The 15,225-nt window shown below is 36.8% G+C and overlaps 1 protein-coding gene across 1 annotated transcript in view; it reads left to right on the top strand.

The window, feature by feature from the left end:
* The window catches only part of LOC135071685 (phosphatidylinositol 4,5-bisphosphate 3-kinase catalytic subunit delta isoform), a 28,005-nt gene extending 13,531 nt beyond the window's left edge, over nt 1–14,474 (top strand). The window contains exons 14-19 of the mRNA XM_063965463.1: nt 944–1,132; nt 1,900–2,042; nt 2,749–2,918; nt 3,400–3,579; nt 4,327–4,446; nt 6,946–14,474. Of these exons, the coding sequence (XP_063821533.1) occupies nt 944–1,132; nt 1,900–2,042; nt 2,749–2,918; nt 3,400–3,579; nt 4,327–4,446; nt 6,946–7,068 (925 nt within the window). The 3' untranslated portion in view covers nt 7,069–14,474. The remainder of the gene's footprint in view (nt 1–943; nt 1,133–1,899; nt 2,043–2,748; nt 2,919–3,399; nt 3,580–4,326; nt 4,447–6,945) is intronic.
* Nucleotides 14,475–15,225: the final 751 nt, after the last annotated feature.

Genomic DNA, 15,225 nt, shown 5'->3' on the forward strand with positions numbered 1-15,225 from the left:
AGATATAGCGAAAAGCAGAAAATCTCGAAGTAGTTATTTAATTTTTAGCGTTAAGAGTCGCATCTCAAACTAATTTGAAAATTATAAATAACTTGAAAAAATCGAACTGCCTAACACTGGTATACTTAACATTGATGAAACAAACGCTGGCCGTAACAGCGTATTACACTTGAAAATTTCGACGGGTTCATCCAGTGTCTAAGTAGCTCAGTTGGAAGAGCAGTCGCCCGGCAAGCGGAAGGTCGTGGGTTCAATTCCCGCCTTAGGCAGTTCGATTTTTTCAAGTTATTTATAATTTTCAAATCTCGAAGTAATCTTGTAGTACAGTAATAAGGCGTGGTGATGTTTTTGCACGCAGTCAGCAGACGTGTATGTGAGGATGACGTCACATGTCAATTCAGCGACACTTGTAACCCCTTTTCTAGTGAATAAATTTGCGAACAGTTAGGGACTGGAATTCTGCTGTCTTTCCCGAACACTATAATCCGGGCCTTTTTTATAGCGAGAGTGAATAAGCACTTACAACAGGGCAGCATGTACCATCCTAGACAGCATCTCACTTTGTTGGTTGGTACAAAGGATCTTACATAATAGACATAGGCCCAAAACATGGTTCTATTATTATTGGTAATCAGGTGCGATTGCGGTCAAATATCTGCCTTGTTCTGCATAAAAAAAAGACTTTGCTAGCCCATCTAGCTCAAGCTGTGTCCTGTGTCTAACTCTATCATTTTTTATTTATGAGTTTGTTCCGGCGTTTCTTCTCAGCACTTGCCATATGTTTGTCTCGAAGCGCTGGTAGGGCCCAAAAGATTAGGAGACATGTAAAGTGCCCCATAAGGGCTACCTTTTATTTTTTTATTTTTTGACGTTCATAAGTGCCACTTGTGGTCTAAACTGAATAAATGATTTTGATTTTTTGATTTTTTTTATTTTTTCCTAGGCCCGAAAGGTGTCGCGTGATGGACAGCAAGATGCGGCCTCTGATGGTAGACTTTGAGAATGTAGACCCTAACGGGTCGGACATAAGGATCATCCTCAAGATCGGCGACGACCTCCGTCAGGATATGTTCACGCTGCAAATGTTGAGGATCATGGACCGCCTGTGGAAGAGCCATGGATATGACTTTAGGTGAGTTTTGTTGTCAGATACTTTGAAGAAAGATGGACGACTTATGCTAAGTTTGCAGAATATGTACAAATCAAATGAAAGTGTTAATAGGCTTTATTATTGTTTATTAGCCCGCAGGACCGTTCATTGTGGAAAACCTTGGGGAGGCCTTTGTCCAGCAGTGGACGTCATTTGGCTGAAACGATTAACCCGCGACTTTGTACGCGTGAAAGTAATTTGAATATTTTTTTTCCGTTTTTTCAACATTTTTCGTCCATGACCAATAGGAGTGGAGCCAATTGGTCATAGCGTGATGTGACGTAGCCTATAGCCTTCCGTACGTAACGATGCCAAGTCGTCTTTTAACTTGAAGATGACAACGCACAAACCTTGTAAGGGCTTGTACACAAAACTGCGATGCGCCGTCGTATCGTAAAAATCTACGAACTCCCACTCAATTCATGCGCACTCAATTTTTGTGTCGCGCTGATTCCCAGTTTTGTGTATAGTCTGGTCCGGGAGCACGTAGAATTTTGTCCAATGACCCCAAGCTACCCATCCTTATCGCACGCGCGTAATTATATTGCTGTCGAGACTGTGCGACGGGTGCCCGCAGTGAGTGTGCGAGCGCGACAGCAACATAATTACGCGCGAGCGATAAGGATGGGTAGCTTGGGGTCATTGGACAAAATTCTACGTGCTCCCGGACCAGACTATAGAAGCCCTAAAGCCAAATATAGTCGTCTTTTGTTTTTACCTCAACTCAAAATACGTTTCTGTTTAACCAGACTGAGCCCGTACAACTGCATCTCAATGGAGAACGAGGTGGGCATGATCGAAGTGGTGGAAGACGCGGAGACCGTGGCCAACATTCAGAAGCAGAGCGCGCTGTTTAACGCCGCCTCCACCATATACCGAGCTACGCTGTTACGTGAGTGTTATTAATCATCATCATTGTCAAAATTATCACTTCACGGGATTTATAACAACAATATCTATTTTAACGGTAAATAAAATATTTACCCTCCCGACGTTTCGGCTCGGTTGCACGAGTCATGGTCGCGGGCAGACCGTGAAGTGATAATTTTATAGTAAAAATGCAACATAATAGTTTAAAATATTATATCATCATTGTCATCATCAGATGTCCACACAGGACGATCCACCGCGATCCGATCGCGCGCGACACTTCCACATTAGATCGTGTGCTGTGTGGACCTAGCTATTTAATCTCTCCAATGAGGGTTTTCGCGAATGAAAAATCCGCCAGATGGCAATACGTAGACGCGAGGTCCAAATGCTGCATGATTGGTTATTTTTGACATGACATTGACAGATATGTCAAAATCACGCAGCAGTCAGACCCCACATCCACGTCCCGCGATCTAGCGGATCTTTCATTCGTGAAAACCCTCATTAATCAATTGCCCAGAGGCGATTAGAGATTTTTAATTTGATTAGAAATGTTTTTTTTTTTAATTATGAATCCAAACCATTCATGCTGCAAGTACTTATTTACTACTTTATGTCGCATTTGGATCCCTTTGGTCCAGTTGAAAATGTAATGACACGCAAAAGTAAAAAAAAAAATCATAGAAATTCTACGATCATAATAAGCCTCTTCTCTCTCCGAACAGAATGGCTAAAGAAGCAGACAGAAGACGACGGCGGCAAGCAGAACGAAGTGGCGTTCAACAAAGCCGTGGATGAATTCACCATGAGCTGCGCCGGTTACTGCGTTGCCACCTACGTACTGGGCATCGCTGACAGGCATCCGGACAATATTATGGTCAAGAAGAGTGGACAGGTAAGATTGGAAACATATGAGCACTGGAAATAGTGATTCAGTTCAATCTATCTAATCAGATGATATAGATTGACTACAAAAGCTTGAACAACATAGCTGGATATCAGTTTTTGTGCTTTTATTCGACGATATTCGCTAAACAGCAAATCGCTAGGAGTAGAATCAGGCAATTTTTTCTTGACCAAAAAAGTGAACGAGTTAACTTTTTGATTTACTGATTTTAAAGATCTCTATATTTTGAAAGATGAATATAAGAACAAACCAATCACAGTTTATGACGAAGTAATCACTTAGAAACTTATGCCGAATATTGTTGGTGGGTTATTAAATACAAATTCAAATTCAAATGATTTATTTCTTAAAATATGGTACAGTGATGAGGTCTTAACTATTACAATAAAGGTCCATCATATTTTGCCATGTGGCGTAGAAATGTCAGATTAATGTTTAATGTTAAGTAATTTGTATTGTATTGTTGCAGCTATTCCACATAGACTTCGGCCACTTCCTCGGCCACTTCAAGCAGAAGTACGGGTTCAAGCGCGAGCGCGTGCCCTTCGTCCTGACGCACGACTTCATCCACGTCATCAACAAGGGCCAGCGCGGCTCCGGCGACAACGAGCCCATCGACTTCAAGATCTTCCGCGAGCACTGCGAGACGGTGAGGGCTTTATTAGTGTTGTAACTTCCACATTGACTTCTGTCACTTCAAGCAGAAGTAAGGGTTCAAGCGCGAGCGCGTGCTCTTCGTCCTGACGCACGACTTCATCCACGTCATCAACAAGGGCCAGCGCGGCTCCGGCGACAACGAGCCCATCGACTTCAAGATCTTCCGCGAGCACTGCGAGACGGTGAGGACTTTATTAGTGTTGTAACTTCCACATTGACTTCTGTCACTTCAAGCAGAAGTAAGGGTTCAAGCGCGAGCGCGTGCCCTTCGTCCTGACGCACGTCTTCATCCACGTCATCAACAAGGGCCAGCGCGGCTCCGGCGACAACGAGCCCATCGACTTCAAGATCTTCCGCGAGCACTGCGAGACGGTGAGGGCTTTATTAGTGTTGTAACTTCCACATTGACTTCTGTCACTTCAAGCAAAAGTATGGCTTCAAGCGCGAGTGGGGTTTTATTTACTCAATTTTATGCAAAGCCAGTGTGGGGACTGCACAACGTATTAGTTTACCTAGAACACCTTTATCATGCTTTTTAGTTTTTTGGTCCACTTGCTTCCGTCTCCGCAAACCTTTTGACTCGTACGGTATGTACGAGTACGTAGAGAGAGAAAGAGAGTAAATTAGATTGTACAAGGTCTAGGAATAGCTAAAATGTACCAACGCATTTAAGCCACGCCCCTTAACATCTGTCAATCTATAACCAGCTTTCCGTTAAATAATATTATGTTTACCGCAGGCGTTCAAGATCCTCCGCAAGAACGGGCACCTGATCCTGTCGCTGTTCTCCATGATGATCTCCACCGGTTTGCGCGAGCTGTCTTCAGAGAAGGACCTGCAGTACTTGCGCGAGACACTCGTGAGTTTTCATGTTTTTCTTTAGTTGAAGATAGAAGAAGGAACCATGGGTGCTCCCAGGAGTAGGGGAGAATGTAAGTACGTACCAGGGATGTTATGGATATCCGTAACCGTAACCGAAACTTTCGGATATCCAAAATAAAAAAAAACTAACTGTAACCGAAACCGATTCAAAAGTTTCGGATAGTTTCGGATGTAGACAGTTTAAATTGTTTTTGTATAGCATTATATGTAAAGGCAAAGTCAAGTAAGTCAAAGTATGAGGCCATTAATGAACCATGTTGGACAACTACTGAAAATTGCATTCTAAAGCACAGATATCCGTAACCGTAACCTAAACTTTCGGATATACGAAATAAAAAAATAAGCGTAACCGAAACCGGTATAATATTATTCCTATATCCGTACCCGTATCCATAACCGAAACTACATATCCTTAACATCCCTAGTACGTACCTTCCATAAGTTACGTCCGTAAGAAAAGCAGAAAAGTTCTCGAGTGGTGCCCACGGGCCGGAAGACGTATTGTGGGCAGGTGGACGGACGATGTGGTGAAGGTCGCGGGAAATAGCTGTGGCCTAATTCACGTATTTTGACAGTCAAGATCTAGCTGACTTTCAGAAGTCGTCCCATTGGAAAACAGTTTTAAATCCGTATTCACAAGGGTCATTTTCGATAGAACGATTACCCGATAGGATCGCAACTCAGTGTTTTGTTGTCGTTGAAGTTTTGTTACGTGAATAAGGCTACTGGATGCAGGCAGCACATGACAAGTCGTTATGGTAATTCTTGGGGTTGGCCTTTGTCCAGCAGTGGACGTCATTTCGCTGAAACGAACGAACTAATTTGAGAATTTCTGGAGTTTGCCATTTTGATTTCCATCAACTGGGCTATTGTGGTGAACCTACACAAGGATTTGGCTTAGCTGTAGGCCTTAACGGGAACTGACTAACAATAGCAACTGAGTTTCTTGCGCTGCTTCTATACAGTGTAAGTCACGTTAAAGTGTACATATGAAAAAAGATGAAACTAGACCTATTTTTATCGACAAAAAAGAGGTTAAAAATTTTTTGAGATTTTTTTTTATTTTTTATTGATTTTTTTTTTCTTCCAATTACCTATTGTAAAGAAAACGTAATAACTTTTAAACTAAGCGGTATATCCTGATAAAATAAAAACAGTAATAATGCTAAATAACAGGCAATACTAAAAAAATACATAAAGTACACAAAAAAGGCCAACAAATAATAAAAAATGATACTTTTTGAAAAAAATGTGCTTAAAAATTCGTGTTTTTTTGGTTATTTGATAAATTTCTCCAAAAAATGCCCCTATAACCGGTGGTTTTTATTACTTTGTATTATTCTCTATCGTATTACCTTCGTAAAACCAAAAATCGCATGTCCCTATCCCTATCACAACGTTTGCAATGATTGTTTGAACTAAGCCTCTCCGGGCGCGCCATTCAACGCTTCGTTAATAACGAAAATGAAAATTTCTCTAGATTTGTAATTTTGATAAAGACAAGTTAGATTTCAATAAAAACAAAAGATTTCGAAGTAAAATAAGCATTTTAGTTAAAATTAAAATTGTCTCTACCTGTAGCGGAGAATAATGTTGTGGCAGGCCTTTGTTCAAACGATCATAGCAAATGTTTTGATAGGGATAGAGACATGCGATTTTTGGTTTTACAAAGATAATACGATAGAGAATAATACAAAGTAATAAAAACCACCTGTTATAGGGGCATTTTTTTGAGAAATTTATCAAATAACCAAAAAAATACGAATTTTTAAGCAGATTTTTTTCAAAAAGTCTCCTTTTTTATTATTAGTTGGCATTTTCTGGGTATTTTATGTATTTTTTCAGTATCGCCTGTTATTTAGCATTATTTGTGTTTTTATTTTATCAGGATATACCGCTTAGTTTAAAAGTTATTACGTTTTCTTTACAATAAGTAATTGGAAGAAAAAAAATTCTATAAAAAATTAAAAAAAAATCTAAAAAAAAAAATTACCTCTTTTTTGTCGATAAAAATAGGTCTAGTTTTATCTATTTTCATATGTACACTTTAACGTGACTCACACTGTATTAGATCAGGGGGCGTAGTATTGAGTTTACCTCGAACGCATTCTGCGACTGCGTTAAAAAATATATAAAGATTTTAGTTCTTGAAAGTTTCCGCTAGATGGCTAGCTTAACTTCGAACTCCTCCTATGTTCTTCTGATTAATTTCATTGCGGGTCCAATGACAGTTTAATTTTCCCCTGGACAAATTAGACCTTCTCTGGTTGGGTTTTTATTGGCGGTCAAGCTGTAGATCCTGGCTACACAGGAGTTGCAGTGGTGGGAAAGAGAGGTGGGAATAGTCCCGTAGTTAGCTAGCCACATTTAATGTCACTTTTTTACGCAGTATATATATCGAATCCGGTTGATGTAAACTCACACTACGCCCCCAGAAACTTTTCAAACCTCGAAAAAAACCCATTCTGTCATCCAGGTAATGGACCTCTCCGAAGAGAAAGCGATGGAGCACTTCCGTTCAAAGTTCAGCGAGGCCGTCAAGAACTCCTGGACAACATCCATCAACTGGGCCTTCCACAACTTCGAGAGGAACAACTGACAGCGACCCGTCGGCAGGCGCCTCAAGCGGCAACTGCCAAAGCACGCGCCCCAGACGCTGTGAGCCTTCCGTCTGGGCAACAAGGTCGAGTTTTCAACGATTATTAATTTATTATGCAGGATTAAGACTTGACCACATTAGATGAGCGGTAAGGTTGAAAATAGAATACATTTTAGTTGAGATGCGCTGGCTTTGCGCTTCTTATAGAGTTTATTAGCACTTAATAATATCCGTTTAGTTCAATTTACTCACACCAGAATCAAGCGATAAAAATGCGTTAAAAGGAGAGACGCTTGAAATTGAGAGTTTCTGTGCTCTGTTCTATCAAATCAGGCGCTCACTAGTGTGGTCTTAGCCTATTACAAAACTAGAAATGCTAACGAATTTGATGATATTAGTAAATAACCGAGCGATTCCGAGATAACGTTGTGACAATTGTCTACTGCTACTTTTTGTTGAAGCTCGATTTCGTTTATGTCTTTGGCCTGTATTATGAAATACGCCCAAAGATTTAAGGAAGCTATTTCTCAATACGAGTCTAAATATTTGTCATATGAAATAACACTAATAGACACATTTCTAATCAATTCGATAGCATTTCGTAGTTCACAAATATTCTATAATTCGCAAATATAAGTTAAACGTACAGCTTTTAATCGGCTTAACGAATAAAAAGCATATACTAACTAAAATTGATCGTATGCTTATCGATGACTCGTTATCATAATAGGCTGTTATTTTCGGGGCGATCGAAAAGAATCGGAATACGTATGAAATGAATTTAAAGCGAAATCGATTATGCCGCGGTGAATGTTATATTGAAACCCGTCAAACTGCATTTGATGGTAATCCTATTGCTCACTGCCTTCCATGCTTTAACCGCATTTGAATACGACCCTCGTAAGCGCAACTTTGCATCTAATAACACCAGAATGCGTAGGTATGTCTGAAGCATTAGAGTCCATATTTGCATTTTGAATCTTATTTGTGCAAATTTCTAATGTTTCAAAATACGCCACTAAGATATTAACGCTTGCGATGGTCAATCCATAGCAAGACAATGTTATAAAGACATTAGCCATAATAAACTATTTAAAAACAGATTCGTTCCTATAAAAACTAGCCATGAACTATAAATACATGTTACTTATTCAGTAAAACTCGTCATAATCGTAATCTATGGACCCGGTGTGATGATTTATGATATCTACTTTTTTCTCTTTCATTCATATTGGTATTCCAAATTGAGTGAGAGAGAAAGAATCGATTTTTTTAAATCGTTTTTCGTAATAGCGCCTCAGACACTGCGTCCATTTTGAAACAGGATACACTAGATGTCGTAGTATCAATTAATCAAATGGGGTGTTGAAATTGAAGAGGCTAGCGGTTACAGCGGGGGTAAGAATGTGACGTGGTTGTCCTAAGACTGATAGTTTACGTTACGCTTGCGCGGGCGCATCGAGTCGTCACCGCGGCTTGTCTTAGATAGGTAAATAGTGCTGTGCTGAAAACATTGTCTGAACTTGTTTGAAATTTGACAAGTATGTGTCCCAACTCAACACTAGTATCGGATATACAAAGATAACTCAAATCTAGGAACAGTCTTCGTTATAAAAGATAATCAAAATAGATTTGGAGAATGATTTCAACTAGCACATTTGGTTTCAATACCATAGCCTCGCGAACGCTAGAGGAACTAAAATCAACAACACCAACAATGTCAACTACACGAATTGGTCATTGATTTTAGTTCCTCACAGATCCAATTCATTGGACGCGCTGTAGGCTCATTCGTTGTTTCCCGAATGATTTCAGGAGCTCCCGTTCGTTCACTCATTCGGTAGCATAAAGTGAGTGAATGAGAGCTATGACATTCGCGATCGTTCGAAAAAACAAGGCTACTATAACAGCCTCTTCATTTGATACAACAATTTATTCGTTATAAGGTAGCGGTTTTGTATCACATACAGCGATTTAGTATGAAAACGTAACGCTAGTATTAGTTCTCGATTCATGTTCGTTCGTTTGTGTACGTGTGACGAAATATTCCACGTGTGTTGATACATTGTGGTAGTTTTATAAATTGCGACGTATCAATTAGATAACTAACAGTAGAACATGAGGTCATTGTTAACTAATACATTAATTCGAAAATCGTAAATAACCTAAGCATATAACGGCCAATCGTATTAACTTATTGGACCATTCATATCTATTTCTATTTATCATCGTGCTATCCATTTGATTGTTGTTTCGCGTAATATTTAATAAAAAACATTTTGATATTTAATAATTAAACGTAGCACCGATTTTGAATAATAAAAAATATTGAGATCTTAATGGATTCGGCTAGCGGCGGCCATTTTGGCTGTGATATTGGCGTTTTGTGGAAAGTGCGCAAACGCAGACTAGATGAAAGTTAATAATTTCTTTTGGATTTGGGGTTTATTAAGTGTTAGTTTATCTTAATATCAAACATTCATTTTTTGGTTAACGATATACGTACGATGTAGCAATTGAATCATAATAATCGAGATAAATTATTATATTATACGAAACGCTCAGATATTTGTGTGGTACCTTAAATATTGGAATATATTTTGATTGATTTAATTTAGTAGATTTATGTAAAGCTAAAAAGAGGGTAGATTAGGAGGTCGTATCAAAATTTGACGATAGCGGGGCATTCCCGGTCATTGGTTAATTTTAGGTGTTGATACTTTAGGTAATGTTAAGTGTTTGGGGATGGAAGCGAGGCGATGGAATGGGCCGCCGCTGCCGCCCGCGCACCCTAGCGAATTGTGCTCTCATTCAAACTTAGGACTAAGTAGCGAAGTCTTTATTTTTGCATGTAGTTTTTTTAACGAACCCCGGTGTCGTTGCGACGGCGTGTAATTTAAAATAGGCTTAGCAGTATTATATCGTCGTATCTTTTAGGAGAAAAATAAATCTTCGTTTTAAGTACTTTTATTGTAACTTCAGGCTACCTCATGGTGTCGTGTACTAAATAATGCCAGTTAGTTTACCCTCATCTCGGGTTTGTCTATGGAAGAGGAAGGTTGTGGACGCCTCTTTGGTGGACGACCGCCATCTTCCAGCTAGATCGACTCGTAATCTCTTATGTCTGTAATCGCTAGATAATCTATGCAGGTTAGTAAACATATTGGAACTTAAAATTTAGCACTCGTTGGAACGCTCTAGTTAAATATACACGGACTAGTGTGGATTGATATAATATTTGAATGATGAATATGCCTTATGATATACTTTAGCATTAAGTTGTTGTTACAAACCGTTGTGCATAGTTAGGTGAATTATTGACGGTCGGTTTCTACTGAACGTTTTAAGATGTTTACGGCTGAAATATTTGGTAGTTATTGACTCGTCGGGACGCATCGACTGCTTTCTTTTGTAATCCTCAATAATAATTTTAATTTTACAATATGCGCCTTATAAAAAGATGATTGATTACGTGAGATGTGCGAGAAATATGATAAAGAACTTAATTTTATGAACAATTTAACATGTGCCTATACAAAAATTGGGGGTAAATTGCCAAGAGCAACCGGTCGATGCGGTCGTTAACCGCAATCATAAACCAGTTCAAATTGGTGACATTTAATAAATATATACATTACCTTTTTTAACGATTATTCTACTTAATAAGTCATTTAAATTAGTAATGATGTTGCTATTCGGGTAGTCGTAATTTGGCTTCATGCTATGCTATCTTTTACAATGTTATGCAACTCCGATCGATGTGAGATTTGCCCATGATACCACCAAATTATCCATCAGTACTATGGCTAGGATCACTAAGATGTAACTTTTAGATTAGTAAATAGCATAATATAGCAATTGCATAACGATATTATTATGCAACGGGAACGCAAAAACATAAAAGACAGCACCTAAACAATGTATACCTCGGCTAGATTAGACATATCACAGAATCAATAGGTGTAATCCTCGCATACATCATAGTTGTTCGATAATTCTGCAGTAGTGTTCAGTAAATATAAGATGCAAATCAGTCAATTTACTCAATTTGCTAAAATAGATAATAAATACAAATAGTGCATTGTAATGTTCGCTCGTTGTCGAATATTAATTTAAAGCTGTGGTTACACTACAGGACGAATTGATTGCCAAATATTTTGCTAAAGTTTGATGAAAAATCTTGACTTCGTGACAAAGTTTGATGTACTGTTGATATTCCTCAATTTGCAGGGCACAAAGCGAAATTGCACCGTCACGCTTAGGTCATTTTGTCCTGTAGTGTATCCAGCTAAGAGTAGGCGCACACCTTTAATTTTTAGTCGGCCGATAGTTTAGTCGGGCAGTTGATCAGTATGGGCATGTATGGGAGTGCGCACACTACGCCGATTCGATTTGGCCGATTCTTCATACAATTTAAAATCGGGCACAACTATCGGCCAACTAAAAATCAACGGTGTGTGCCTACTCTAACATGAACCTCGCTCATTGCAATTCCACAGTGTTTTCAATGAAACAAAAAGTCTGAATGGTTTGACCTATTCATTAAATATTTTTAATTGCCAGTGCAATCAGAATTTGTATGACAAAAAGAGCTTATTACAAGCATGTAACCAAAACGGTCGAATACCTGGTCAGATAAAACTTCAGTTTATGACGGGAACATTGTTGGCCATAGCAACAAGACATAATGAACAAAAATAACCTTTAATCTCCAGTTTTCAAAGTAGATTACTCCTTGTGTTCTACTTGTTTGTACACGAAGAAAATCATACGTGTTTCTGTCCAGAATGAAATGTATTATGTTACTGTCATATCTGTCGCTAGTAACCGAATACAGCGATGTGGTTTTAATTATGATTTATTAGATCGAGCAATCCAGGTCATTTGTAGACTTGGTGGTGGCCAGCCATGCTGAAAATTGTGGCTTGAGTCCATTTTATTTATTAAATACTTTGACACTTTCTGTCAAGTATTAATATCAGATGAAAAGAGACAATACTGTTTAAATTAAATGGTGTTTTAATACTTTATTTTACACACAAGGAAAATCTCTCCCTTGTTCTAATCAGAAAACTTCAATTTGAATTAATTAATCAATCCATCAGTGGACTTAAAAAATCAATACAAACTTCCATACAAGCTCTATGAAGAAACAAAAGTTTTGAGAGCAGAGACAGAGAAAAATGAAGACTAAGAGGTGATTTTGTTGTTTATGGTCAGTCAATATTCACCAATATCCGTACACACTGCCAATAAGTAACTAGACTGATTGCCTTAGCCATAGATAAGAGAAACCGCGATACATTAGTGAATCACGCCAGAAATGCTGTCTAGCTATTAATACAATTTAGAACCAAGGCATAGACATTATTATCTGAAGTAATTGTATTACTATTGACTTAACATAATTATCGGATTTAAACAAAATATTTGCCATCAATTGATTAGCAATAGTTCAATAAAAATACAGTCCTATGCTATGGTATAATAATTTCTTATAGTGATTGTATAACATTAATAAATGAATATAAATAATTGGCTTATTTCGATTTAACTGAAATTTGTATATTATTTTAGCTAAATAATCCATTATTTATTCAATTATAGTACAGGCTTTCGATGCGCTATTATTCTATCACTATCAAAAATTATCTATAATTAAAATAATTATCTAGCTAGCTTATAATATTTTGTCAATACGTTCTAAAATTGTTCATACACGTATTAATTATCATTTAAAAGCCTTGAATATGTAGTTTACGTTCCATAGGTAAGTATAAATTATATTCCATACTTCTCCATACCTGATCAATACTACATACTCTCAGTAAAATACTTCCAAAGAATTTACTTCCGACGAAATGAAAAAATATTTTATTACATATTACGTTTACGGCGAGAAAGCAACAAACTGTTTTAATATAAGTATATTTAATTGAATTATGCAATACACCTGAAATTATTCTTATAATAAGAACTAAATGCATGTTATTCCGAATATACTCTTATAATCACAAATAAATGAAATATAATAGCTTGTATACAAAATATTACTCATATTGAACTTCATAATTGAAAAGTTTTGAATTTATCTGTGTAACGGTTGTAAAATATAGTATGTACCTCTTTAAAATATCTTGTTATAGGATTAGTAAATATACACCAATCGTACATATTTAATCCAATAATAATCTTATGCATTCTAATGACACTGTATTTGGACGTATATTTATTTTACTATCATGAAGCATTTTGAATACATAGTTTAACCTATTTATGTTATTATGTTTCCAGTTTCCTGTCTTATGTTTATTATTAATTTACGTCGCAACCGAAATATAGAAAACAGATTTATTACAATTAAGTTTAAGAATCCATTCTGATAAGTTTATTTTTGTTGTTTTTTGTAAGTAATAAAAATAACCGCAAAGACAAAATATTAACTATCTATATGAATAGTTTTAGTTTAATATACTATTGAATATGCTGCGATTACTATTATTATATCTCATATTTCACCAAAATATCGAAGTGTGAATTAAGTAGATTAATTACCTGGCTGATGGTATCTGTAACCGAATATGCTTCCTATGTAGTGCTAAATAAGAAGCTAAAATAAATATACCGTACTAAGTTCACTAGGTACACGAGATCCGTTTGTGCAATGTACATATTAATATCGCCGTTTATTTATGTGTAAAGCGTAAATAGATCGCCTTAGTCCATTGTAACTTACTTTGACATAAGTTTTGTTGATTTTATTATGGAGTATCCAGACTATTTGACATTTTGTGAATGTTGCCAAGATGTTTTAACTTGTATGTTATTATTATTGATTATTTCAACAATTACATTAAGATACAGATTTGATTTATTAATTAATTTAAGTGAGATTAATGTTAATGATCGTTTTGTTTTTAGTAAAAATGGTATATTCGTGTAGGCGTCTCGTGAAACTAATTTTGAGCGAGTTTATCTTCAATGAATTTCCCAGATTCAGATGTACGATTTTATTTTTATTAAATACAGACATGAACAGAATGTCAATAAAAGGATTGAAAACTCCAATGAGGCGTATCTATTTTTCAAGTAATCTACCAAATAATACTATTATGAATGGAGTTAGTGTAGGTATGTTAACGCAATGTTATGTGAAATAGTTACTAAGTTATATATATAAAAGGAATATGTTAGCCATATTGGTAAATTAATACATATTGTAAAGGGTCATGAAACACTCGAGTCTACATACAATAGTTCCTTTGTCATGTGTCATTTTATAATATAATCATACGAGTAACGGAAGTACGAATGGGTATTCATTTATATATTGTATAAATAATTTACCGATCAATTAATTTGCTATCTCAAATATGATTTTTTTAATAAACATTTACATACGATGATATTTGTGTATTTATTTCGGCCCTACTTATTTAAATTTTACTTTCGTTGTTAACTAAGTCTTTTTATTATCTTAAAAAGAAATTCACAAACAAATCTGCATTCATTGCAGTGGTTGAGAAGTGTTAATGTCAAGAAAAGAAAACATGCAATTCCTCGGAATGTTGTCTAAATAAAAAAAATCAAAATAAATAAACCAACCGAAAAAATGAAACTTTTACCTATTTGAGTTACTGTTTGAAAACTAAACAGTTCAAGATATTTTTAAATAGTGCACATAGTCAAAATAACGAATAGGCCAGTAGAATTAGCTTTTAAATCGGAAATAATTCCTACAAAAGATTTTATTGCTTTAATGGCTTCATTGGTTGCCCATTAAGACTCTCCTAGGTTTTCGACTTCGACGGAGTTGTGCTTAAGTGGTGGGGGCCCCCGAAAGGGGCGCTTTTTAGGTTTTCCGGTTATACCGCGTAAAGGACTTACCCTATCGAAAAGTGGTCTTCCTGACGGTTAAAGGGCATTTAATCCTGCATTAAATAAGACCAAATTCATATGTTTTGGACAAACCGTTCTCGTGCAAATGTTCGACAAAGTAGAAAATATGTGTATAATTTATGACCCTCTCCACGTCCAATAGCTCGTCACCCGTAGGCTCCCAAGCCTTGTAAAGGGTCGCCATAACCAGCGTATCCCTGTGAAGGCTCACGAGTTGGATTCGTTAATCCTTGTTCGTCCCAGCCGTTCCTTAACTGC

This window comes from Ostrinia nubilalis, chromosome 5 (genome assembly GCF_963855985.1).
Source record: "Ostrinia nubilalis chromosome 5, ilOstNubi1.1, whole genome shotgun sequence".
NCBI classification, from domain to species: domain Eukaryota; kingdom Metazoa; phylum Arthropoda; class Insecta; order Lepidoptera; family Crambidae; genus Ostrinia; species Ostrinia nubilalis.